Source organism: Atta cephalotes (genome assembly GCF_000143395.1).
Source record: "Atta cephalotes unplaced genomic scaffold scaffold00008, whole genome shotgun sequence".
Classification (NCBI taxonomy): Eukaryota; Metazoa; Arthropoda; class Insecta; order Hymenoptera; family Formicidae; genus Atta; species Atta cephalotes.
In genome coordinates this window covers 1204259-1231301 of record NW_012130072.1, presented here as the reverse complement: position 1 = coordinate 1231301, position 27043 = coordinate 1204259, and the positions used below count along the sequence as shown (strand labels likewise).

The window sequence follows — 27043 nt, the reverse complement described above, 5'->3', positions numbered from 1 at the left end:
TATATATATATATATATATATATATATATATATATATATATATATATATATATAAATCAAAGACATTGCAAGCAACAGATGTAAAATATTTTAATTATGATAAGACTAGATATTTTTATTCATAACTAATTGCACTCTACAAATTCATATTTAAAATGAAAAATAGAAAAATTGTAGTAAAATATATCCTATTTATATGGTATTAAAAATTATGTCAGTAAAAAACATTGAAAGTAGAATAATGGAGGGCGAGAAACGTTCGTGTAAAAAAGAATTAGGGCACGCAAGAGGGCACACACGCGAGCGGGGAAGAAGTATGCGAATGGGTAGGTAGGTGACAGTTTCAGGATTTCGAGAACACGAGCGAGACGAAACAACGCGACGGGGGCAAAGAGAGGAGGGAGGCTCGTGCTCGTCCCGTAGTTTCCGTAAATGGCGCAGCCACGACCGGAAGTGGCGGTCGCATCAGTCTGTTTAATAGCCGTATTGTATAATTATGAACAATGGAGAGATAGAGAGAGATAGAGAGGAGAAACGGAGAGAAGCCTGGAGAAGGGCAGAAGCCAGCAGAGTGCCATGTGAAATGCACACCGCATGAAGGTAGAACGTGAGATAGAGAGAGAAAGAGAAAGGCAGAGAAGGAATGAGATACATTTGTCTCGTGAGCGAGTGAGAGGAACGTGAATTAGATGGAGTGAGATGGAGGGAATGCGGCCCGGGGGAGAACGGGGATCACAACGAGGACGAACACGATGAGAGCCATACGGCTTATGGTTGCCAGCCACCGTAGAACACGTCCGCCCGTTCGTCGTACATGACGGATGACACAGAGCGACAGTTTTGATGTGTCCAACCTCTCCAGGAGCCGAGCTATCCCGCACACGGCGTAGTGCAGTACGGTGTACGTACCCTACGCCTGTATGCGTGCGAGGGTGGGTGGCGAGAGAGAGGAGGACTAGTGGATGTGCGTCGCGGTTAACACGCCAAGCCACGCGTGAATCCGTCATTAATACCGTCACTCCGGAGACGATGGGCTTCGCGATCGCGCGGCTGAAACGTCAGCTGAGCGGATCAACAGCCGGACCATTCGTGATGTCCTCTCCCAAAATGGAAGCATATTGTCTATCGCAACTGTGCGTGACGCGAAGTGTGCGCTTCCGAAATCATGCCCATACGTGACGCCTCGATAGGGACAAACGAACGGGACTTTGAGAATGGATCGCTTAACTCGATGATTTTCATCCAACCTTAAGATTAATCCGGGCGATAGCTCCGTGAAACATATTCACATCTCGCAAGTGAAAAAAGAAACGAAATCCTGATACTTACGGCTTGCTCGATAAACGGTTATTATGCCTGGGTTTCGAAATTTCTTTTTCGTATAGCTTCTTGCCGATTCCGCCGATTCGTTGTGGCGGATCCCTCAACGCGAAACTCTTGGCATAGTGACCCAAATGAAGCGCCTTTCGATTGAATATCTCGCGCATATCGCGCGGATAACTTGAATAGAAACGCATCCAGGAGACGTAGGCTACAGAAAAGAAAGATTTTTATGTAAAATAAAACAATTATCTTTCCACCTACTCATTGTTTCCAATTGCAGATATGTACGTATATGCATCAGATTATTTGTAGACACGTCAAGTACGATAAAAAAATGTGTGTACCACAATTATTATTATTAAATGCGATAATTGAAGGGCTTCCCAGAAGAACGTTACATCTAACATTTTTTAAATAAAAAAAACATGCAACGCTTTTCTAAGTAACGTTTTTCCATTACTTTTCATAATAATGATAATTACAACGTTTTTCCAGGGAATCTTTCAATTGTGCTTAGAGAAATCATAGATATAAGTATAGAGTATAGATTGCATATCTTGATCTTAACTGTTGTATTGCGTTAGAAAGAATTGAACATATCAGCGCATCTCTCTTCAACTTAATACTTTAGAGAAAAAGAGAGAAAGAAAGAGAGTGATATACTTCAAGTTATTTCTCTCTTTCTAAAGTGTAAACTTCATAGGAATGCGCAGTTTATTTTTATTCTATATTTCTATGAGAGAAATAAATATGTATTGTGTATGTGTTCAAATTAATCGCAACTTTTGTCATAACTCATTACAAACTATTACGCAAATGTGCGTTGCAATTAATAAGAAAACACTAAATTCGTGTAGTCTCTCAAGATGGAATACGTGTAAAATACGGATAAAATTTAGAAATGCCGCGTCAAGTACACTTATCTCGTCTACGTTTAAGAGGTCACGTGCAATTCTCGGATGTAATGATCAGTTACATGTAGTGCGCCCTTATTAATCGCAGTTCCATTAGGTGGTTCCACGGGGGTTGGACTGCGCGATTCCGTGGGGTGTGTGCGCGCCCCGTGGCGGGCTATTAAGAGGCATTAACGGTGAGGAGGGGGTAGTCGAGTCAAGTGCTGCAGCTAATAGTCACCCTCGCGTCCCTTCTTAACGTCTCTTGCTTGTGCGCACGGGTGAGAAACCCGGGGGATCTGTGGTTCTAAGAGAACTCGACATATGCACACCGTTGGTTCCGTGTGAAAAATCTCTCCATAGAGAGGATAAATTTGGCCTCCAGTTGTTCATATCGAGCGTCACAAATTGCTTAAATTTCTGTGTTTTAGCAGCGAAGATATTTCGCGTAAGATTATTACACTACAGGTGCGATCCATTTAATGTTACAAAAATACTTCGAAGAATCATTTAAATAAACAATCAGAAGAAAAAATTTTATTAATTGATCAAAGAATGTTTATAACATTAAGTAGACCGTAGTCTATAACGTCTATATAAATGGTTATAATAATGGAATAAAATACAAAACAGGAAAAAATATCTCGTGTTTTTTAATCGTCGGTTTTCAAATAAATTAAATGTTATCGTATTTTTGTGTATAGATGTGGCATCTATTTTTTTTTTAACATATAATGGACACGATTTATATATGGCCAAATAGATTTAGTTACACGTTCCACTTGAAGTGGAAATTTCATCTAAGTATCTCTAATTTTCATAAGTATCTCTAATTTTCATAATTCTTTCGCGATAGGACTGATGTCTCAACGTTTTCCGTCCTGATTTCCGTCTGCTTCCAATCTCGGCACCTCCCTTCTGCGCATAAGAAACACTGCTGGAGTCTTTCTTGTGGCTTGGTGTCAGCGTTGAAAAGGGAAAAATGTTTTTCTCCATTTAGCACATAAATCACACGTGGGGGCGGTGTCTAACTGAGAAGCTAGAGTGGCGGGAAGAACGGGGATATAAGAGTGGGGTAGCATTGTTCCTAAGTGATGTAACTGCGTCTTATTGTATTTGTATCCTGTATCGCATTGTTAAGAGTCTCTCGCCACAAAGCGTAAGTGGTTTTGGCGGAAGTCACATTCAGTGGTTGGATTGTGTCGGCTACCCTCTGTGAAAGGCGCGCGAACGATATACAGCGAATTCGATCTAACTCGCGACGAGTACGTGAGATTAGCTCAGCATCGTCACAATATTGTCGCGACAATAATTAGAAAAAATAAAAATTATATAAAAATATATAAATTTTTGTTTATACAAGTGCTTATATAAAATCTCGATTATAAACTGATGAAAAATAGAATACAGAGAAATTCATAGCCATCTTAAATCTGCACGAGTATTAAATATACCAAGTATTTAAATTTACGTATATTATCCTGAGTTTAAATCAAGTAAGTTTAATTGAAATAAAATCAAATCTACGATCTAATTATTATATGCTATTTCTGCTAAGTTATAATATTAAGAAAATACTTACAGAGAATTATGACGAATGGAATATAGCCGACCGACACGAGACTCAAATCGTATATATGAGTTATAGGAGTGAGGGATGAATCTCCCAGGTTAGTGGCAAGGGTCGCTGTTCGGGGGTTGTTCTATAGAGCTGTACTTGCTATTGAAGACTGTTCGGCTCTATTGGGGTGATAATATTACGAATTAGCGAGATTTCCACTTCTCTGCTCGTCGACCGGTCTTCGCATCAGTTGCGAATTAAATAAATTTCGGAATTGTCGCAAAGAACGCAGAATGTGTTCACGTGCTGCGCTATTTTCTATTGTGCTTCTGTTGTACGAACGTTTTTACGATCTTAATTCCTATACTTGCCTTGTATTATGTCTGATGTCACACTGATTTAAGTATAGCTAATTTTTTTTCAGTTTAATTGTATAAAATGTAAAATAGCTTATATTAAATGCATGATTATATAAAATTGCAATAAAATTGCAAATAAAAAAAAATATTGGAATATCTGAAAATAATTCTTATTTGTGTAAAAAAAATCTATGAAAAATATAATCAATACTAGCAAATACAAATATAATATGTTATTATACATGAGATAAACAAAAATATTTCGCAATAAAAATATTTTTCAATATTATTCGTCGTCTTTGTTACAAGAGATTTTGAATTATCAAACATTTTGAATTATTTTATTGCTATGAGCATATATTAGAACAAACGAATGACAGACAATAAACGCAAATGATTTCAGTAGATATATCGAAAGATGTTAACTAATTTGTTATCCACTTCCTGCTTTCCTCTCATTCGCTCCCTCGGTTTTCATGCGAAAAGTGCAATACCGAGGTCACGAACGGCGGCAGCAATTAATCTATCAATCACTCAGTACGTGCGGAGGAACGGTCAAGTGGTTAGCTGTGTAACGTCACTCAAATCTGGGGCGGCTAAGCGCTCAAAAACCGTGGCTAACCTTCGTGTAAAGCTTGGCTGATGCGGGATAATTTCGAAGCTTGAAAACCTCTTAAAAAGATTAATGGTCCCGAATTTCCTTTTTGGAAATGTTCGTCGTTTGTGCGGTTATGGCAATTGACGTAACGCCAGTCGTTAATGCACTTTCGTAAAAATAATCTTCTAAGATAAGCAAAATTCGTTTATACATGTCACTATTAGTGCTTCACAAGCAGAAATTTGCTAAAGCTTTTCATGTTTGGTAACAGAAAATTTAGAATTAAATACATATTCGTATTTATAACCGACAAAGTTTACCTTCAGCAATAAATAAGCTGAATAATCAAGAAGAAGATTTAAGAAAGCAACAAGTTAACGGCGATATTTATATGGAAAAGCAAATAGATTTGCGGGAAAAAAAATCATCGTGAATGTGAAGAGGGCTAATGTCTTTACTTCACGAGTATTAGACCGGGTATAATGGATTTATTATTGCAGCAAATAAATTCTTCTCCATAACGACCCTAATAGAGTAACCATAGCATAGCAAACAGGATCATCCCTCCTCATTCGTAGACTATGTAAATATCCAAGTGGCGAACGAGGCAAATGTGAAGGGAGACGGAATAAGAGCCCCATAACGTGTACGCGTAGGGGTTGCTTTATATGCGAGTGGGGTGCTCGCTGGAATTGGCTTAGTCTACCCTGAAAGTCAGCTCGCTTTCGTTACAATCCAACTGCGTCAAAGTAGATGTTCACTCATCCTTCGCAACTCCTCATCAACACTTTGCCTCTCACGAAAGCAAAGATTTAAGCTTTTATTGTACGCGCATTTTTAAAATATACATAGAAATATATATGTTAATAACTAGAAAAGGATTATATAATTATTTATTTTAACACAACAAATGCCTTGTTATCGTATTATTCAATTGATGTTATAGTATCACCAAATTCATACATACGGAAGCAATGATTATGCTGAAATATCTAATTAGATACAAATCTGAAAATAGTTTTGTTTGAACCGTCAAAATAATTATGTAGGACATTTACTAATTGTTACAATGTTAAAATTTTTTGTAATATTGTCATCAATGTTTAAGCATCCACATAATTATTTTGATGTTTCAATAAAATTATTTTCAAATCTGCATCTAACTAAATTTTTAGATACTTCGATTCTTTCCGAGGCAACATATCTGGTTTAAAATCTTAAATGACTAATAACTTTATAAAATCAAAGAAAAAATATATACTTTTATTACGTAGCGCGAATCGTAAAATATTGCACTTACCTTTACACGCTTTTGCACCAAGTTGCCGATTCTCCAGTACTAAATCTTCGAAATCGTTTTGGAGGGCGACAGCCGCTGCCTGCACGGAGTTGTGCTTGGAAAGAGGTCCCAGTAGCTTATCCAGGACATCGTTCATGTCCTGCTGCTTGATTCTGATGCGCCTTGACTCGAGCATCCGTACGAATTCGATTTCCGAGGGCGTTAAGAAGATTGTCGCCGTACCGGAGCAACCTGCGCGCGCAGTTCTACCGATTCGATGAACGTAATCTCTAGCCGAAATTGGACCGGTATACTGAACAACACAATCTACTTTCGGCATATCTAATCCTCGAGCTGCGACATCCTAGACAATTGAAAAGAAAAAATATTTTTTCTTACACACTCTGGACTTAATTGGTAATTTGCACGTCAAATGTTTTCCAAAGAGCCTGTATTGAACATAAGAATAAAAAATAATCTAAATTTGCTGTTTACAACAAATAATATATTGTAATTATTCATAAGTTACATCACGCGTATATTCTATAAAAAAAGATGTAGTTTCAGATCTTTTCTAGATCTGTACAAAGCAAGTACAAAGCACCTCGAATGTGATATTGAACAATTTGGATGAGAACCAGAACCTTGTCATTTCTCTGCAATTTGTCCGAGACAATGTTCTCGGTAGTTATCGCTCTCCGACTCTACGAGAAGTGGCTCGTTCCACGAACAAGAGCGGCAACGGCGAGTCTGCGACCTGCTGGTACAAATGTCTTACAAACCGCGGCGATTTCTCGTTTTGTGGCGACGTGAATGCACACGGCTGGCAGCGGGAGCGCCCGCTGCGAGACCCCAACGGCGAACGTTTGAGCACAGCCCTGATTTCGACGTTCGGCTAGCGATGATTTACCGCGGCGAAAGTTTCACCGGGCCTCTCCGCTTGACGGGCCCCGAGGACTAATCCCAGACCATCAGTAGGGGGCGTCGTGGCACCCCGGAATTCTTTCGCGGCACGATACGGACGTGCATCCGTGTATTCTTATTACATCTTTTCCTGCTATTAATTCAACATACGTCGACGACGGCGCGATCCGGGCGCCAGCGTGAAAGAGTACGAGAAAGGAACCCCCCAACCAATCGAAATAAATGTCGATCGGACCAAATCTCTTGAACTCGCCCCATGATTCCGTTACATTTTATCGCTTGATGAATATCGATAAAACAATTTCTATTTATTTCGTGCGATTAAAAATATCAATGAAAACAAAAAGAGGAAACTGAATGAAAGGAAAAATCGACTTGTAATATTGGAATTTTACAACATTTCGTTCGTGTATGAAAAATATCTAAAAATTTAACTTATAAACATAGATCTGAAAATAATTTTGTGAGATAATCAACATAACTATAAAACGAAGAGTTGATGCTACAAAAAGTTTTAATATTCCAGCAACTAGTTTGAGCATTCTACATAATTATTTTGATTATCTAAACAAAATTATTTTTAAATCTACATTTATATAATTAAAATTGTTAAATATTTTACCAAAATCCTCCTTTTCGCGCAAAACTAAAAAGTGTTACAAAAACACATTAATAATTAACCTACACGAATAGTGAAAATAGTTCCAGAATGTCTATTATACATAAAAAAAAATAATATAAATTAGTTGAACTTTTAATGTTTAATATTAACTAATTTAGTTTATCACTAACTAATTAATGATATCATGGTTTAAGTTATCACTTAAAATTAATTAATTTTTAAAGAACATTTCTCTAAAATTTAACGTAAGTAATTACGTGTACAGCACTCATAAACATAGCAACTGCATTTGGCACATTAAAACGCTACAAGCGCACGATATCTGCCACCGATTTCAACACACATAAAGAGAGCGGCACGCTGAAGAGCGATCGATGGCGGCGATTAAGACAAACGATCGTTTAAGAAAGGGACCGGGGATCGTGAGCCGCGGGATCGAGAACGGATCGCCCGCTCAAAACATCTCACTCGGGCCATAGATCACATCGTGGATCCGGATCCACCACCGCTGAGAGCCGCGGAATATTCCGGCCGCGGGTGCCCTCGTGGTTTTTCAACGTGAAAATTAATAACGCGGCCGTAAAACCTACGTAGTAGTAGCGACGCCGTAAAACGTGGGCGGTTGCTATCGCACATTCCATTGGTCAACATTAAGTTAAATATACCCGATGTCTCTCTAAGTACACAATAAATTATTCCATTTTCTTCCTTCTCCCTCTTGTGTTTGCTCCAACGTTAGCAATTATGTCAATATGTTCATGCAATTGGGATTCATCGGTTTATTAATAACAAGTAAACTCGTAGTATGCTCTTAGCAGCGTAATTATTCACATATTTTTAATATTTTTGATTTTTTATATTTTAATAAATGATAAATCTACTTGTTTTTACGATTAAATGCAATTAAATGCAATTAAATATTTAAAATCAACAAAAGTAAATGTTGTAGATTTAGAATTAAATTCGGTTTTTCAAAATGTTAAAATTAAAAATGATCTTACAGGATAATTCTATAGAAACATAAACGATGAAATATAAAAATAAAATATATAAATATTCCTTATACTTTATAATCAAGAATCATGAAGTTAAAGATTATTTTAATCTATATTAGCATAACGCAACTAAAAAAAATATGTAAAAAATAATATATAAATATAATAAATATTATAATTCAAGAGAATTAGTTTCTTACTAGAATAATTAAAACGTTAGAGATATATAAATTGATTAATGTTTATATTGTCATAAAATATTGAGAATTTTTAATAATGAAATAACATCATATATTTGTATGTTTCTAAAGAAGTATAAAATATATTTGATCATAATTTTAGTCTTTCTACATATTATAATTGCCTCGCTTCATCACAGTAAGTATATTCACACGAGTAATTTCTTTATTCAAAGTTTGTTTTGTCAGAGACTGTTTTGTTTTGTTATGGCATATGCGAAATCCCAGAGTGAATAAAACTGTGAGAAAAGAAAGCTATAAAGTGTAACGAATGAATATCCGTTATATTCAGAATCAATTTTGTAGATTTTGATCTTCTTTATAGGGCGATTCGTTATACGCGCAATTTGAAAGAATGGATCGTTAATTAATTGTAAAGTATAGAGCTTAACGAGAGGCGCCCGCGGCGAAACTTCAAAATTTTCGAATCGGTCATCGATTTCACAAGAAAGAAATCGCCTGATGGAAAAGAATTAATTTTCACGATGCGTAAGTTGTCATTCGTTTGCGTGACGCCGATCGTGAAGTTTATAATTTGCAAAGCCTGCCGCGATTTAATATTTTTTTTCTTTCTTTTATACGCGTTCTTCCGATATCTGCGATACTTTTAGACTACTTTTAGACACGTGAAAGTGCTATAACAGTATTTCATGTTAAAATCTAAATTGGTCGATGAAGAAATGAGACTCGCTGTGTCGTTTTATTTTCGACAATCTATCCCCGCGTCTAATGACGAAATCGATCGCTTTCACCGGTAATTACGGCAGTTAAAGCAGTCACCGAGAGTTCAATGTGAATCAGAAAGTTGCTCTGTTATTCGACATCAGATTAATTTGGCCAATGTAATACGAATATAATTAGCAGCGGGGAGAAAGAAAGTTATCCGTTACTTCGCAAACATTATCGCGTCATGATTAATTATGCTATTTGCGGAATGCAATTAGTGGAACAGGCACTTCTGTGATCTATCACAAACAGGTAAATATTTTGTGTTTACTTTTCGATTCGAATAAGAAATACTTTCCCATCAAAGATTTTATTGGAGAGTCCCGCGATTTGAGTCTCACAGGAGATTAGTAATTATTAGTAATTAATCAAAAAAAATAATAGGAAAAAATTGTTATTGCAAAATTTGGATTTCTATAAACAATTACTTTGTGAAGCACAGAGAACAGACAAATGATCGTAATTATACTCATTACGAAGGTTTCATGCGTCTGCATAATTTTTAACCTCCGAACACAGCGTGGGTCCAGAGGTATTAAATTCCCTCTTGAAAGAATAAGCCACGAAGTAATTTACAGCTCAGGGAGTGCCGACAGATATTCTTGGCTTTTCTTCCGTTGTTATTCTTTCGTCGCTATTCTCTCTTAATTTTTCAACGCTCCCATCTCTCTTATACGCTTTTATTTTTATTTATATAATAATTAATTTTTTTTAAGTATATATATATATATATATATATATATATATTATATATATATATATATATTGGCTCCAAGTAAAACATCTTATACGTGCAATATATATTTAAGAGTAAATAAATAAAGAAATTTAAAATATTTATAATGTGCAAAAGAATAAAAATTCAACGTTCACAATATATTCGTAAACATTTCAAGTATTTTATCGATAAAACTTACTGTGCACAATAGTACTCCACTTTTCGCTTGGCTGAAAGTTTTGAAAACTTCTGTCCTTTCTTTCTGTATCATATTACCGTGTAGTTTAAAGAATTCTACATCAACCAGTGGATTGGAGTTTTCGTCATCATCGTCTATTGATTTCGTAAGAATAGAAGACAAAATTTCGGTATGATAATCTACCATATCTTGCGTAGCCATAAAAATCAGTATTTTATGCTGTCCAGGAGTCTATAGAAAAAAAAAATGGAAAATGCTACTTGTCCACTAATCTTAAATCAACACAACAAAACTATATTATTGATAATATGGAGATTTTCTTACCTGACATCTCCCGGCGATGTAAGCACTTAAAGTGACCATTCTTAATTTGGGCGGAGTGACTATGTAACTCTGAATTACACTTTGCGGAACTATTAGATCTTCATTAATCGCATTAGTATCTCCCCCGCTCACTTCTAAATTGTTTTTAGCTGCGTCAACGAAAATTGGATCGTGCATTGTGAGACCCGCTAATTTTTCAACAGCTTGTGTCAAAGTCGCAGACAATAAAATTGTTTGTCTATTCAATTGATTGTCATAATCTTGCTTGACGTTTTGAATATTTTCTACTGTCGAATCAGATTTTTTATTTATGCCGGAATGCTTTATATCTTTTTTCCTTTTTTTTGATAGTACAATACTATTAGCGGCATGATCGCTATCATCATCGTCGCTTGAATGATATATTTGTTTCTTTTTACTACTGTCAGTATTATTTTCTTCTGTTTTGAACTTCATATCTTCCTTTAAAGTTTCTTTAATTTCTTCATCTGTAAATATCTTCTTACTATTTTGTCTAAATATTTTCATAGCGTCGTATTCTTTTTCATTGTTAGAGCATGATACTTTCAAAGCACTTACTATCCTAAATTACAAAAAAACGTATTATTATAACTAAACGTTATAATTATATTCACGTTATTATTTATACTTTCTTATTATTAACATATTAAATAACAATTGCATTAATTTACATACAAAATTAATATGCTCCTTTTGCAAAATAAAAAAAATATGAAACCTACCCAGAAATATCCATTTCATATCCCATATCAAGCATTCTGTCAGCTTCATCTAACACGAAATATCTAACATCATTTAATCTCAATGCTTTTGTGTGTTTTATGTGATCTAATAATCTACCAGGAGTAGATATTAATATATTACATCCCTTACGTAACCGAGCTTTTTCCGCTTTTCTCTTTTCCCCGCCAGCTATATAACCTGGTACGATCCACGTAAAAGGCTAAAATTATTTAAAATGTAATTTTGATATGTCTAATAAATGCTAATGTATGCAAAATTTATTCGTCTAACTTACTTTAACCAATTTAATAAAGCACTCATACGTTTGCAAGGCCAATTCTCTTGTTGGAACAACTACAAGAGCCAATAAACCACTATTTCTATTAAGTTCAGGTCTAATTTTGTGTAAGAGTTCAACAATGGGTAAAGCATACGCTAATGTTTTTCCAGATCCTGTCTGAGATCTTATTAAAACATCCTTATTTGAGAATATTTGAGGGATCGCTTTTTGTTGAACAGTTGTCATTTTAGTTATACTCATATTTTGCTTTAAATTTGATATCTGTGAAAAGAATTATAAATTGTTATTTTGCTGCAAATATTTTCCTTGCAAATGTTTGTTATCGTAAATACTAACCATATATGGATGAATATTGAGATCTGCGAAAGTAATCTCTGTAAAAACTGGTTCATTTACAGGTTTTACAAATCGCTGGCCTATGGTTGGTATGTCGGGATTATTACCAAATAAAGAGGACATTTTTCCACTAGCTCTGTGCATTAATTTTAGATTTTCGTCTGATTCTTTGTTGTTATTTACAATTTTCTTTTTACTTCTTTTTTTTTCTTTTTATTCAAGATATCTGTCTCCTTTGTGTTTTTTAAAACAGATGATTCTTTAATTACTTTATATTTCTTATCTGATTTAAAATTATCTTTAAAAATACCATGTTTTTGTATTAAATTTAGAGCATTTAATTCATTTTGATTTTTCCATTGATTTGAAAATATATCAGAAAGTGATCTCTTCGATTCACTTTTTGAATCATCTCTCTTTTTTGCTAACAATGTTCTACCAACATTTTCTTTTGTTGTTTTTGTAAAAGATACAATTGATTCATTTGTGGAATCAATGTTTGCAGTAGAAGGAATCTTATCAGATTTTAAAACTGGTAATTCATTAATTACTTTACATGTCTTGTCTAATTTAAAATTATTTTTAGAAATGTTATGTTTTTCAGTCGAATTTAATAAATCTGTTTCACTCTGATTTTTTAACTGACTTGAAAATATAGTGGAAAATGATTTCTTTGATTGATTTTCAACTTTTGATTTATCTTTCCTTTTCACCAACGGGGTTCTATCAATATGTTCTTTTATTGCATTTGTAAAAGACACAGTTGATTCATTTATGGAATCAAAGTTCACAGTAGAAGAAATCTTATCAGATTTCACATTCTTTTTGCTTATTACATTAGACTGTTCAATTCTTTTTGGCTTTGCAGCTTTTGCCGTTAGATCTTTATTTTGAGATAGAATTTGAGGATGTAGTACGTTTCGACAGACAGAGTTTGTTTCTTTCAACTTTTTAGCAAAGATAGCTGATAATGACTTCTGTTTTATTCTTTTTTTGTACCTTATTTCTTGCGTATCCATGGTTTTTCTTGATTCTTTGCTATTTAGTACTGCATCTTTATGGAAAGATTGATTCTTTAACTTTTTAATCGAGGTTTTGAAAGATTTGGTTCTTCTCAGTGTATTCTAAATACAAACATTTATTTTACATTATGCATCAACCTCTTTCTTACGTTTTCAATTTTCTACACGCAATTGAATAAAATCTATACAAATTCTTTGCACATATGCAGTGTGTTTATAGACCTTTCCTAACCTATAATCTAACCATAACCAAGCACCTACCTTTTTCATTGTGACAGCTGGACCCGCCGTTACATTTAAACAGATGTCCATGTCTTGAATTGTCATTAATACGTTGTTTATCACAAATCACTTTTTTCTTAGATATATAAGTGGAAAAATAAAGTACGCGTAAAGTAAGAACATCTACCACGCTGTAAAAAGAACATGTGGCGAACTGCGTGAATGCTGGCGCATGCGCGTATCTCAGAACGGAGCAGAGATTATATAGTAGGTCTGTTCTTTTTAGTTAAAATTCTTGCATGGCTCATCTTTCTTCCTTTTCTCTTTACGTTAGAGAGAAAAAGAGAAAGATGAACCGTGCAAGAAGTTCAATTAAAAAGAACAGGCCCAGTGTTTTCGAGACTATAGTGTTTGTATGAAATTCATATATATATATATACATTTCTTTTATCAAAATTGACATTAATTATTAATTGTACAACATTATATTAATATATAATATATATTTGTATTTTGTGGAACTGCATAATGTACGATTATGCTTAATACAGAATATATTATTTTATAGAATAATTATATATTATTTTTTTAAATAATAGTTATGTGTAATATGTCAATATACATATATAATATATAAATATATATATTAACATATTATGTAGATACATATACATGTATACATATTTTTTTAATATATATACATAGTATGTCATACACCGTATATTTTCATATATGTATCTATGTATATATGGAGAGTATATATACATATAAATAAATTATATGAAAAATATTATTTAAATTCTTAAATTTATGAGATTTTTATTTTTAAATAAATATATATAAATTTTTAATTTGAAGTAAGTATAAATTTGCTATTATTTTACATATTTTTCACACTAAAGTTTATTATTTATTGTTTATTATCTATTGTTAAAGTAATTTATAAATACAATGTACGTTCTCCTATTTTTTCTGGAAATAAAAATCATGTAAATTTCAACTGCAATATTTTTCTTCTAAACACATAGAATTTTTATAATCTAATTAAAACGATTAGTCAAAGTTTAGTTTTTTATATAAAACGAAGTGAATACATATACACAATCGAAACTTAAATTTTGATAAAGTGTACTTTAATATAATTTCTAAGAATAATTTCCTTTGGATAAATTCTTTGCAATTTTTTAAGGATGATTCTATTAAGAAACATATGATAAAACGATGATGTGTTTGATTATCATGATTACAATGGTGTACCAATGGTTGCGTTCAATAGAGAAAGCAGCTTTGCAACTGTTGTAAAATTCTTTAATATGATTGGTCTTGCCCTTAGTTCTTCATTGGATCTAAACATATAAACCAATCGTATTCAAGAATTTTACAATAGTTGCAAAGCTGCTTTCTTTGCTGAACGCAGCCAATGATATGTTTCTTCTAGTTTGTAATACCTAAGCAACATTATTTGCTACGACAATAACATCGAACAATACGGAACGATTCTAACGATTCTATTCTCGTGACATCTGCTTAAATCAGACTCTTGTCTGACAATCGTCACATTATTCGATGGATGAAACAGCGTTAATTATTCCTGTTAATTATAACAGGTATGATAATTGTTCCCGGGGTCTCGCTCGTGCGGTATAATCGTGAACGAGATTAATATTTTGGAGATTGTCGCTTTAAATGTGTATTTACTTCTGTCCACGTGTGTTTACACTTTTTACAACGTGCAAGTGTTGTCTGACAAGGTAACACGAAAAGTGACGCCCGCGCCGTAAGATCCGGTTTCATTTTGTATCCGCGAGGCAAAGCGATCACACGAATAATTTTTTCGTCATGATGCGTTGTATTGGCGTGTCGTTCGCGACGAGGATAATTGGAGCATATACGATGGTAAGTTCAAGATTTCATGTATTCATAGTAGAATATTCCCGTATTCTTTTCATACATTCGCATAGTACAGCGGTGTTGTCTAATTTTAATTCACGTATTATCTATAACTAGATTCTAATATCGAATGCAATCGTATCGAAGAAAAGAAATGTGATATCGAAAAATGTTTACAATAATTATTGTCACATTATTATAATAATTACACATCAAGTCCAATGTGGAATATAAAATCTGTTTCAGTCTCCTTTGATGTAAGCAGGCACATAATATTTCCGGTGCCGAGGCAGTCAATATAATGGATGATTATTATTGAATTCAAAATCAAATTAATTAATCATACTTTCTACGTTATTTTAAGTCTAGAGTTTAGATATATTTTAAGGAAAATTTCTTGTATTACTTTTATGCTAGAGATATTTTTATTCGTATTAAATTACTTCATTAAAAAATAAAATACAATAATACAAGAATAATTCCTAAATAGTTGTCGAAATATTTTTATACAAAGATATGCCGTTTTGAAAATTTATATCAATCATTATATTAATAGATATATTTTTATATTTATTTGTAAATCATTCAATTTTTCGTGTATTTATTCTTTTTTCAGTCCATTTCGATTTTATTAATAAACGTGTTGGTAAGCAAGTTTTTTTCAAGAGATAGCGATGATGATTTTTTCGAATCTGCCAAGACTTGGGCTATACTAGGATTAAATTGGATGCAAGCAATGCAGAAGTACGTAGTGGGAAAGAAAAAAGGTAAGACTTGACATGCTTATTATTAAATACGCGAATTGCTTCCACAAACGTACAAAATAACGCGTTGTACATTTTAGCGGAAAGTGCCTTGATATGTTTTCTCATATATGCAGTCTTGTTTCTGTCAGCGAGTATATTCCTCATTATAGGATCGCTATCGGTGAGTGTTTAAAAGAAAATTGAATAGTTTTTCTGCTCATAAATCGATTTTAAGTTATACTAAAGCTGTTTAGTTTATGATGACACGAAGGAAGATTATTCAACTAATTTGAGAGATAACTTTGCTATATATTTTATTTTTTATCTTTATATTTAATTTTGAATTTATTTATGTCTAAGTTAATTTTAGAAATTATTAAATTCCGATAAGTATTCTGAGAAATTTTACAAACTTTTTAATTTCTTTCTTTGCAAAATATTTAGTAGCAAAGTATACATTTTTTTTACAATACTCTGTTCATAAGCGAAGTATACGATTTTCATTGTTTTCTTACGATAAAGGTCGTAGCGATATCGCCGATCGAATACAAATTCGTCAAACATTCTTTATCCGCGAGATGTATTTTGGGCACGTAATAGCCTTGTCTCAACTCGCTAACGACCACGCTAACTTCCGCGTACGTTCACAGAAGAGACATACGGCTGCCGTGCCTTGGATGTATTTACAAATGGGTAGCCTAATAGATCAGGCTGTGTCGCTATGCAATCATATGATATATGATCAACGAACTACCTTATATTTTTGGTATACTACGATATGCAGTCTCTATTTGAGTAAGTACTCTAACCTTTTTTTTTGTGATTTAATATAAATATATGTATTCTGATAATTGAATTCTGAATACATATACCTATATCCCGAATTACCTTTGTGAAGTCTGTTGATTAAACATAAACAAACGTTATTAATCTAATTTGTTCTTAAAATAAAAGTTTGAAAATTATTTGATAATATAAATATCGAAAAGATATACTTTTATGAATCACTATCAAAGTAACTTTACTCTAAAAGAAATCTTAACAAAAGTATTTAAAAATGAAAGAAATATTTATCCATCTAGCATTATGAATGATGTGTATTAATGATTTGTTATTAAATCTATCGTAAAGATAAATTGATTTATTAAACTAAAAAAAATGCCTATTTTGTACAAAGATTGATAATAATTACAGTGTTGAGCGTGTATTTCTGGATAGTCGTGGAAGCAGCCCGAAATCAATGGTACAACGAGCAAGATAGAGATGCAAATTGTGGCTCGTTCATGTTAAATACTGTATCAACGTCCACGAGTAGCAATCCGAAGTCACCGTCCTTTCTCTCGCAAAATTTTTCAATGTTTGAACAATCGCATCCGTCGACGATTCTGCCTATATAGCAGGAAGTTCATGAAGAAACATGAACAATTTCAAAACTATCCAGACAACATAAAGAATCCAAAAGAGAGACTTGAGACGTCTTTGGCGTCTTCAAGACGTCTTATGTCTCAATGTGTTGTCTGGGTATCCTGATAACTAGACTTGCCGCTTGAGGTAAACTTGCCAGAACTTATAGGATTGAGGATGATATTTACAGAACTATACGGGAAGAAGACTGAGAAGTTTTTAATACTTCATTATTATTATAACTTATAAAGCGGCACCTAGACGCTCAATGTTATAGTACAATTATTTTATACAATATTATCAATGCTCTTTTTAAACAATTTAAAACTATCTAGAAGTTCAATATAGCTTTTAGACGATTAATAATATTGTGCAATATCAAATATTGTGATACATTGATCGTCTAAGAGTCGCTTAAGATGCGCTCTATACATATTTATTTACTAAATATGAACCAACTAATTTTGTAATATAAATAAATACCTACTTAATAGACACATCTCTCATGTTTAACTGCGTAAAAATTTTTGTCTCTAAGATTTTCATAGGATTATATTATTTTATTAATATAATTTTTACTTTGGTATTTATTTTAGCAATTGATTGATGTGTTAAATATTTGGTCCTGTTAGTAACTAATCGTAATAATTAATCTTTACATAAAACGTAAACATTAATTATTACATGCGCGTAAAAAAAAAATTGATAAAATATAAAATTTTAATAAGGACATGTTAAATGAAAGTAAATTTAATTAAACGTGTCCGAATATATAAATTTCAAATAAGACATGTAGATATATTTGATCCAAAAATATATGATTTTTCTAACATTATGATATTTATTCGTATTATATCATATTCACATTTCTTTAATGTTTTTATTCGTACGCTATATACGAAATTTCTAAGAATTTAGATGTTAAGCCGACAGAACATCTATTGATCTTCCTTGCCTAATGGAATATACGTGAGCCACTAAACTTCGCTGCGGTAAATCCCAGTTTCGAAACGGGGGAAATATATAATAATGCGGAGAGTAACTTCATAAATCAGTCGGGAGATGCAACTAATAGAGTGTATCAAATGCGCCCCCGGCGGAGCGTGCTTGCATAGAAAATATGAGAAATGGCCGCGTTTTACGTCGAAATACTTTTAAACTTCCTGGATTCGAATTGCACGCAAGCATATTCGCAATACAGGATCGACCGTCTCTTTAGATAGAGGTCGATTTGTCCGAGAATGGTCACAACTTTTCGCAATACTCTTGAGAATGGTGATCAAATGTACAATAGATGATAGAGAAAAGCTCTCGATACAATTTATTGGAGATATTTTGTCGTATCAATTTCATATAACATATCTATTATGTTTTCAAGAAAATATATTCTAATAATAGCACATATAACATCTATATTTGTTATTATGTGTATTGAAAAGAAGTAAGGAGCAATCTTTATATTATTGAATTTCATATCATTTCAAAAGTAAATGTGAGATGATTTAAAATTTTGTTTGATAAATTACTCTTTTTTCCATCTCTAGAAACAGATAAATATTTTGTTAAATCTTTATTTTAACTAAAACGTTTATATACGTGCGAGACTTTGTTAACATCTACTATTCAGTTATATAAATTGTTAATAAAAGAATTTTCTATTTCTATTTATAATTTCATTTCCAGAAAATTATTAGAAACAAATATTTTTTTATAAATAACACAACTTATCAAATTAAATTAATTTTCTGTTGCTAAAGAAAATAACCTAAAGCAAGTAATACATCCATTAAAGTAAGACGAAAAAAAAAAACAAATGTTTTTGTTAAACGATCTGCTCAATATTTTGTTAAATTATCTTTCTCGTGACGAGGAGTAATACTTCTGGATTTTTCAGTTGTCGACACGGTCTTGGCGTCGAGGACAGACAGAAAGCGGGTTGCGGGACGTGGTTGGTTGCCGCTGCTTTTAAAAAGAACTGAGCGAGTCAATTTGTAGGCTGTCGCAAACTTTTAAAACACTAGTTGACAGCCGTTCCACCCCCGTCGCGACGCCCGTCCAACCGTCCTGAAGAATTCCTCCGTCTCTCTTTCTCTGTCTCTCTTTCGCTCTTCCCGTTTCCCTTTCAAGCTCTCTTTTCTTCTTATTCCTCGACTGCTATCGATGAAGGACCGGGGTACCACCCCTGCGTGTCGCTGCAGTCGATGGATTGTAAAATAAAACTAACTTGGCTCTTTCGTGGCTCTGGAATGGGAGTACTGGCGAAATCTCATTCCCGCGGATCTCTTTTATTTTCATGTACCCCTTTTTTATTCATTTCCCCGCGCAACGAAGGGAACCGGACGATTGTTGAGTACGATCAGCGAGTCACGTCTGTTTAAAGAAATGTTTGCCTTCTGCAGGAAGCTTAATGAGACCTTCATCTTACGGGATTCATGCTTAGTTGCTAAAAGTATTGCAACCCTTTACCTCTTTATTTTAAGTCATAATTAACCAGTATTTGCCCGTTTCAAAAAAATATGTAGCATTGTAATACAAAATACAATACAAAACATCAATTATTTGTTTTAATATTGCAATGAAACATCGTTGAAAGGTTATTCACAATTAGCGACATTAAATACGTAAATGGATTAAACATAGTAGATTATTAATATTCATATTATATAATATGTATTTATTGATTATATCTGATATAAATTCTGATCCGGGAGTTGCCATTTTAAAATCTTTCTAGCCAGTCATATTTCTGTACTTCAAAACTTTACCGTCCTTCTGGGTGATTTCCTTCAAAACAGATTTTACGTGACCTCGCCTACTTCGAGTCGTATCGAGCGGCCGAAGAAGAGAGTACCCGCTCGTATGACACACATAAAACGTAGCCGCGACGTAATTAATCTTCTCACATGACACTTTAGCTGGTTACGGGGCAGAGCTTGCCAAGAACCAGAACACAACATACCACTTAAGCTCGCCGCCCAGAAAACAATTAATACGGAAATTGATTAATAATTACCGCGCTCCAATTTCCACCCTCTCTCGGACTCTCGCCAGTCACCACAACGAGAGAATGAGAAGAAAGAAAGAGAAACAGAGAAAAAAAAGAATACTAATAATTCTATACAAAAAACACACGCACTCGGTAAAAATCGCAGTGTTCCACGATATTCATTCGTTATCTAAATTCAATAGTAATTAATTTTTTGTTATTAAGACATCCTCAAGAGATTATTATTCTATTTTTAATTAATCATATTTTGTATTTTGTCACATTCTTTATTCATTCAAGGAGATTGTTCTCACACACACAGAATATACATTTAACTTTCTTCTCTTTCTTAATAAAATATTTTATTTTATTAATAAAATATTTTTTCCAGATAATTAATATAATATTCCAGATATAAATATAATATTTTTTTCATGAGCAGCCAAAATTTCATGTTGAAATCGGCGTCTTATCGACGAAATTTAAATCATCACTCGTTGTTCCGCTTTCTTTGTGGCGTTTATACGTGCTGGGAGAACGAAGAGCCAATTTGGCATTACTTTTCTAGACAGACAGATTTTATTGATCTGTGCACCGTGGCGGCTCTCTGTCTCCTTCTCCCTTCATCTCACTCTCGCGAATGAGTGAGGGCCACAGAGTCCAGAGTCAGAGCCGAGAGAGAACGGCGGAACTGAACGCCCCATAAAGCTAACCAATGCTAATACTTCTCGTCTCGGCAGTGGCGTCGGTGTCGAGCGGCGCGACGCCCGGCCGTCGATTCGCCTCGACGTCGGCGGGGAAGGACGCACCGACGCCGCTGGCCCGAACCGGAATCGGCAATAAACGCGTAACCGAGCCTAATTCGTAATGTTGGCCCAGTCATTGTGGACCATTGTGAATTCCCCGTCCCGTTCACCGGGGATGAGTATAATGCTGGGGTTATCGCAGGAAACTGCCAGTAACGGTGGCAAGAGGTATGCACTCTTCTCGATGCGCCGTCGCGGACCGTCCGGCTCCCTTATTTCAGTTTTATCGCGCATCGCACGCCACTAAATTGATATTCGCAACGTTGAGCTGAGATTATTAATTTATAGTCGAACGAGAGGGAACCGCGTCTTCGACAATGCAATTCTTAATGTACTGAACCGAAAATTGTCAATCATTCGTAACACGATTGTTATGATCGTACACAGAAAGCAATGTAATTATATGCAAAAAATTTAAGCAATTATATTTCATAAAAATAAAAAATTTTAGATTAATTTTGATACAAAATAAATGGTTAACAATCAGCCAAATTGCAGATTGTCAAAAATAATGTCACGTAGTTAAGCTTAAGTATATTAACTAGAGTTAGAAAATTAATATTGCTAATAAAAAGTTAATATTTAGTACCAAACAATTAATAATTAAAAATATGTTCAGCGGATAAACTTTGCTGAATAAACTTCCGTGTGTAAATCTCAATTTCCTTCAGTAATGTTCATCTTTTCCCATTCATGAAAGTCGATTTATCATCGACTCTGTAATTACGGCTACATTAGTAATTTGCAGTGCTACATTAGCGTTCTTCGCTTTGCCTTTATTCGGTGATTGCTGAACAACTCTGAGAAATTTGTAGGATTCAATAACTTATGGTAAAATAAAAATTGCAACGCCATATTCGACTTTCATTGCAATGAAAATCATATCTCATCAGCTATTGCTATATTACGGTTTATACAGCATTCTGAGGATAGATTTTTTTTTATTATAGAATATATATGTGTCAGATTTCCTACATCCTTAGGAAATTAAAAATTTGTAAACGTTTAATTGGCAAGACATTCTGTTTATAATACAGATAATTTCCATATACGATTTTTAATTGGTGAGCAGGTTAACATACATTCAATTATCGTATTGTATTTTGGGAAAAAGAGATTCTTTCCATGGTTTTTTTTATAACATTTATTTTGTTCATTTTTTTCTTATCAGCAATTTCATCAATAGGCACACTTTTTCGACATATACAACTCCATATTTACAAATAAATATATAAATGAAAATCCACTATATTTAATAAACTGATTTGAAACTTATTTCTTTCATGCGCCAGGACTGCATATTAAAAATAATTAATAAAGAAATTTTCTTTTATCACTTTTTGTTTAATTCTACTTAATAAAGTTTCCTATGAGTCTCGCGTTATGTTTTACATAACTACAAGAAAGGAGAATGTGTTAATCTGAAAGACTTATAGACATAATTATAGACATAATTTTAATTTGTTTGGCATTACTTGAAAAAGTGAATATTACAAGGACAATTAGTAATACAAAAATGCAAACAATTGACATTTAATGTCGATAAATATAAAAAAAAATAGTCCATAAATAAACTTCGCAAAAAAAGTATAGAGAAAATTTTACTTTACGAAAAATGAAATAAAATTGTGCAAATTCTATGTCGGAAAGTTCATTCTGCAAGGATCATTCGGGGATTTAGGCCAAATGCCTTAGCATATGAATGCTGCTTCTATCCCGCGAGATATACGATTTTTTCCCTGTTCCCTCTGTGAATAGAAATTCGAAAATGCGACTGATGACCAGAGGTTTGGTGAACGGAATGGGGAGAATCTTAGTATATATCTTCTTCGTTGGAATGAGGATGACACGTGCTCGTTTTCTTTATTTTCGTTCTTGAAGACCGTAAGGACGGACCTACACGACGAACGGGGGTGCGGCGGAAGTAAATTTGTGAGCACGATGGACAATCGTCGACACAATGGCTGAGTTTAATAGTACATTAAGCACATATCGCGGAACGACCTCGGTCGTGACCACCGTGACGAACTTTTCCTCGAACAGGGATACAATGATCACATCTGGGTGCGCGACTCCCATAAAGGAATGAAAAATTACAGGCATGTGCAAAAATACTGTTAAAACATACATATTTATTTATTATTGTATACTATAAAAAGAACTGTCTAGTTGACACCTATTGAGTTTATTTATGCATTATACATATAATTTATATAATTTGATTCAATAATTAGGTAATCGATTTATAGCCTTCTTTTGATTATAATTTGATTTTATTTAATAAATAAATTATTTTTAAATAAAAATACACAGTGCTTGTATACACAGTATGCATTTAATGATAGATGTGGTGATTATAGATCCAGATGAATTATAGATCCAGTGAGCGCTACAAATGTTTCAAAGTATTTGGTTGATTAATCAGAAAAAAGAATTTTGCTGATAGATTAAAGAATGCTTCAAAACATTTGTAGTATCAAGTGGATCGTAATCTATGTTTCGATTTAACGGACCTTATAGACTATTATATCTCATATTTATATAGTGTCTCATGTTTGTATTATACTGAATAATCGAGAATACATAATAAAAAAGGATATTTACGCATGATAAATTTTATTATTTTATAAATTGTTGAAAATGTTTGCCTATACTATTATATTATATTAAATATAACTATTATACCAAATCTATTATACCAAAAAATACGCAATTTTGTTCTTCAAAATTTTTATGAATGTTTTTTAATGTGTCCTCATGCTTTAATTTATGAACTAAATCCATATCAAGCGAATACTTAAAGATATAATCGATTTTCTTGAAAATAAAACCTCATATGAAAAAAATGTCTTCTATATTTTGTATTTATTCTTTCATGTTTTAGAATCATCCCCTTCCCAATTGTATCATTAGTTTATAAACTCATATATCAAGTTAGTAAGCTTTTAAGTTATAATAAATACAATAGCTTCTTGTAAATCCGAAAAAGAACAAATAGTTATATACAAGATGCATTATTATTTATTTAAATTTTTTAAATTTTATTTATCAATGAAAAATATAACAAAAATGAAATTAATAAGAAAGAATCGTAATTAATAAAATTTATTTTAATTAAAAATCAAACAAAGCAATAACAAACAATAACAAAATAAATATTATTTTTAAATGTTTATGAGTATATTAAGAGTTTGAGTATATATTTTGAGTATATATCAATTTTAGAGTATATATTTAGTATATTGAAATTTTTCCAAGCATTAACAATTCTATTTTATATGACAATCGACATGATAAAGCTTGCAATGATTTGATAATAACGATTTGATAATAATAGTTTAATTGAATCAAATAATCAATATTAATCTTCAGATAATATAGTTAACGTATTCTGTCAATAATATTAAAGTTACTAGAACTGCATAATAAAATCAATTATTTATATGAAAAGTTAGATCTCAACATCAAGGAGATAAAAATTGTCAATTGCTTCAAAGAATTGAAATCAAATAGCTTATATTCTACTGTTCATAAAATCTCGGATAAATGTAGAAGCAAATATTTGGCTTCAATTCGTCGTAATCACTTGAAAATGATACGCTACGCTATTCCGCAAAGGAGAAACAACTTGTTTCTTTGTGTTCAATTACGGGGAAATACTGTATCTTGATCTGTACGAAGTATCGGCGTATAATACGTACTCGATGTATCAGTTTAGATTGCGTTGCAACGTTGGACTAAATTGCCGCAATCGTTATCCACCGCCAGGAAAGAACTGTTCGAAATGAGTTTCCTTCAATCGACTTCCGGCCTCGAGGAGCAAGGAGGCATCGACGTTCTCGCACGTACGTCGGTTTGCAGCGGTTTGAGCAATTGCACGCGCTCCGCCTCGTTACCGCGCTACGTAATTGGTAATTGGTAATTGTTGGCAATTGGCCGCGCAATATCGCGCGCCAATGACGCACTTATATGGATGTAAATTATGGGGCGGCGTACCGTGTCCGACGGCAAATTCACCTTTAAAGCGGTCGCTCTGAATATTCAGCGGCAATTTTAATTACCATTCAATGGCGCATTGCCATTACGCGCGATGCTATGCTGGAAATTAGCGTAAAAATCGCTACCAGGCTTTCACGCGATCACTCAAGTGCGCGTGCGTGCGAATTGAATCGCAATGAGAGCACTGCTAGAAATATTTGGCAACAATTTGATATAAACACTGTTATTGAAACACTTCTAACATATTCTCGTTTATTCCAATCAATGCCGACAATAATCTAATTGTTCTTCTTCAGACACAATAAAATGCTTTCCATTATGCATTGTATCATAAGTAACAATTGAAGACAGTAATAATATTAAAATTTATTAACAATTAATAAATTATAATTCTATTTTATAGTTTTTGTTAGACAAAGCAATCTCGCTTACGAGTAATTAAGAGTAATAAGGAAAATATCAATGCAATTGCTCATATGTGTAAAAGAATCGACTGCGCATTTCTAATCTCACAATTAAATAGCATGTGCTTGGAGTAGAAAAAAAAAGTAATGTTGAATCATATCAATATTTCTCTTCAACTCAATGCTTTATCAAATATTTTCTAAATTAATACTGATAATTCATAGAAATGTCTATTCTTAAGGCCGTAGCACACACAGAAAAAGCAGTAAGACGTAATCAGTAAGCAAATCAACATGTTTGATTTGCTACTGCTTACATTATTGCCTTACGTTTTCCACTGTGATTTGCCAATTCGCTTACTACTTACGTTTTTCTGTGTGTCATAGCTCTTATTACGTTTATGATTGCACTGTGCTACTTGCTTCATATGTATCAAACTCAACCTCAATGCTGTGGCACATAAAAACGCAAGCAGTGAAATGTAAGCAATAAGCAAACATTTTAGCGTTTGCTTACATTATTGCCTTATGGTCTTTACATTTGGTTTAACTGCTTATACGTCTTACGTTCTCCAGTTTGCTACGACTCTTATTCTTAATAATTTTTTATTCTTAACACCTTAAAACTCATAAGAATCTAGATGTTAAAAAAGCAGGCATCGATCATTTAACGTTCGAATTTTCGCCTCACAGAGGGACATGTATCGATCATATACCGTCGAAAGACAGAAAGACACTGACGTTATCTCACTCGGCGATTCAAAGCGACGGAAGTGAGCCAGGGACAGAGGCGGAAGGAGCCGGTTTTTCGGGAACGACTGCCGCCGTAGGTGTCGAAGGGACACGAGGCTCGAACGAGCCCGCAATTAGGCGGTCCCGGGGTCGACGACGGGCGCAGCGACGGGGTCGGGCATTATGCAAAGCAGATTTTAAATTTAGATGCGGCCCACTGTGGCCCATGCACACACCCGCGTCGCACTGCGCGCGCACACACACACACACACACACACGCATTTGTGTAGCGCGCGCGAAACCCACGCGGGCCACACGTAAGAGTCTGTAAGCGTGGGTCGTGTCGTGCTCGACAAATTAGCGCGTTTTAAATCCAATCCGTGCTGAAAGGGGGAGTCGTTGTGGATGGCTATGCCGAGGATGGGAACGAGAACGCGGGGGAAAGGTACTAGAAGGGTGGCTGTCGGGCTGTTTTGCATTTCTCGCGCGCGCGCCGAACATTTGAGGTGTAAAATATTAAATCCAGGCACCTCCGCCATATCGCCTACGTCCTCGGCAGGGAGGAGGATAGAGAAAGCTAGAAAGAGAGAAAAAGAGAGAGAGAGAGAGAGAGAGAGAGAGAGAGAGAGAGAGAGAGAGAGAGAGAGAGAGAGAGAGAGAGAGAGGAGGAGGAGAGAGAGAGAGGAGGAGG

At 33.8% G+C, this 27043-nt stretch overlaps 2 protein-coding genes across 2 annotated transcripts in view; one reads left to right on the top strand and one right to left on the bottom strand.

Moving 5' to 3' along the window:
• The window catches only part of LOC105627080 (probable ATP-dependent RNA helicase CG8611), a 15131-nt gene extending 1641 nt beyond the window's left edge, over positions 1 to 13490 (bottom strand). Inside the window, 9 exon segments of the mRNA XM_012208360.1 lie at positions 1330 to 1531; positions 6035 to 6377; positions 10437 to 10667; positions 10761 to 11343; positions 11504 to 11724; positions 11800 to 12066; positions 12142 to 12347; positions 12350 to 13265; positions 13425 to 13490. Coding sequence (XP_012063750.1) covers positions 1330 to 1531; positions 6035 to 6377; positions 10437 to 10667; positions 10761 to 11343; positions 11504 to 11724; positions 11800 to 12066; positions 12142 to 12347; positions 12350 to 13265; positions 13425 to 13490 — 3035 coding nt within the window.
• A 1734-nt stretch (positions 13491 to 15224) lies between these two features.
• Positions 15225 to 17418, top strand: LOC105627079. Its single transcript, XM_012208359.1, has 5 exons — positions 15225 to 15281; positions 15892 to 16042; positions 16120 to 16202; positions 16672 to 16816; positions 17216 to 17418. The coding sequence occupies exons 1-5, from the start codon at positions 15225 to 15227 to the stop codon at positions 17416 to 17418; spliced, it is 639 nt and encodes a 212-aa protein (XP_012063749.1).
• The last annotated feature ends 9625 nt before the right edge of the window (positions 17419 to 27043 follow it).

Coding starts and splice junctions, on each gene's coding strand:
- LOC105627079 (XM_012208359.1), top strand. CDS start 15,225: ATGATGCGTTGTATTGGCGTGTCGTTCGCGACGAGGATAATTGGAGCA. Junction 15,282..15,891: donor TAATTGGAGCATATACGATG/GTAAGTTCAAGA, acceptor TTCTTTTTTCAG/TCCATTTCGATTTTATTAAT. Junction 16,043..16,119: donor CGTAGTGGGAAAGAAAAAAG/GTAAGACTTGAC, acceptor TGTACATTTTAG/CGGAAAGTGCCTTGATATGT.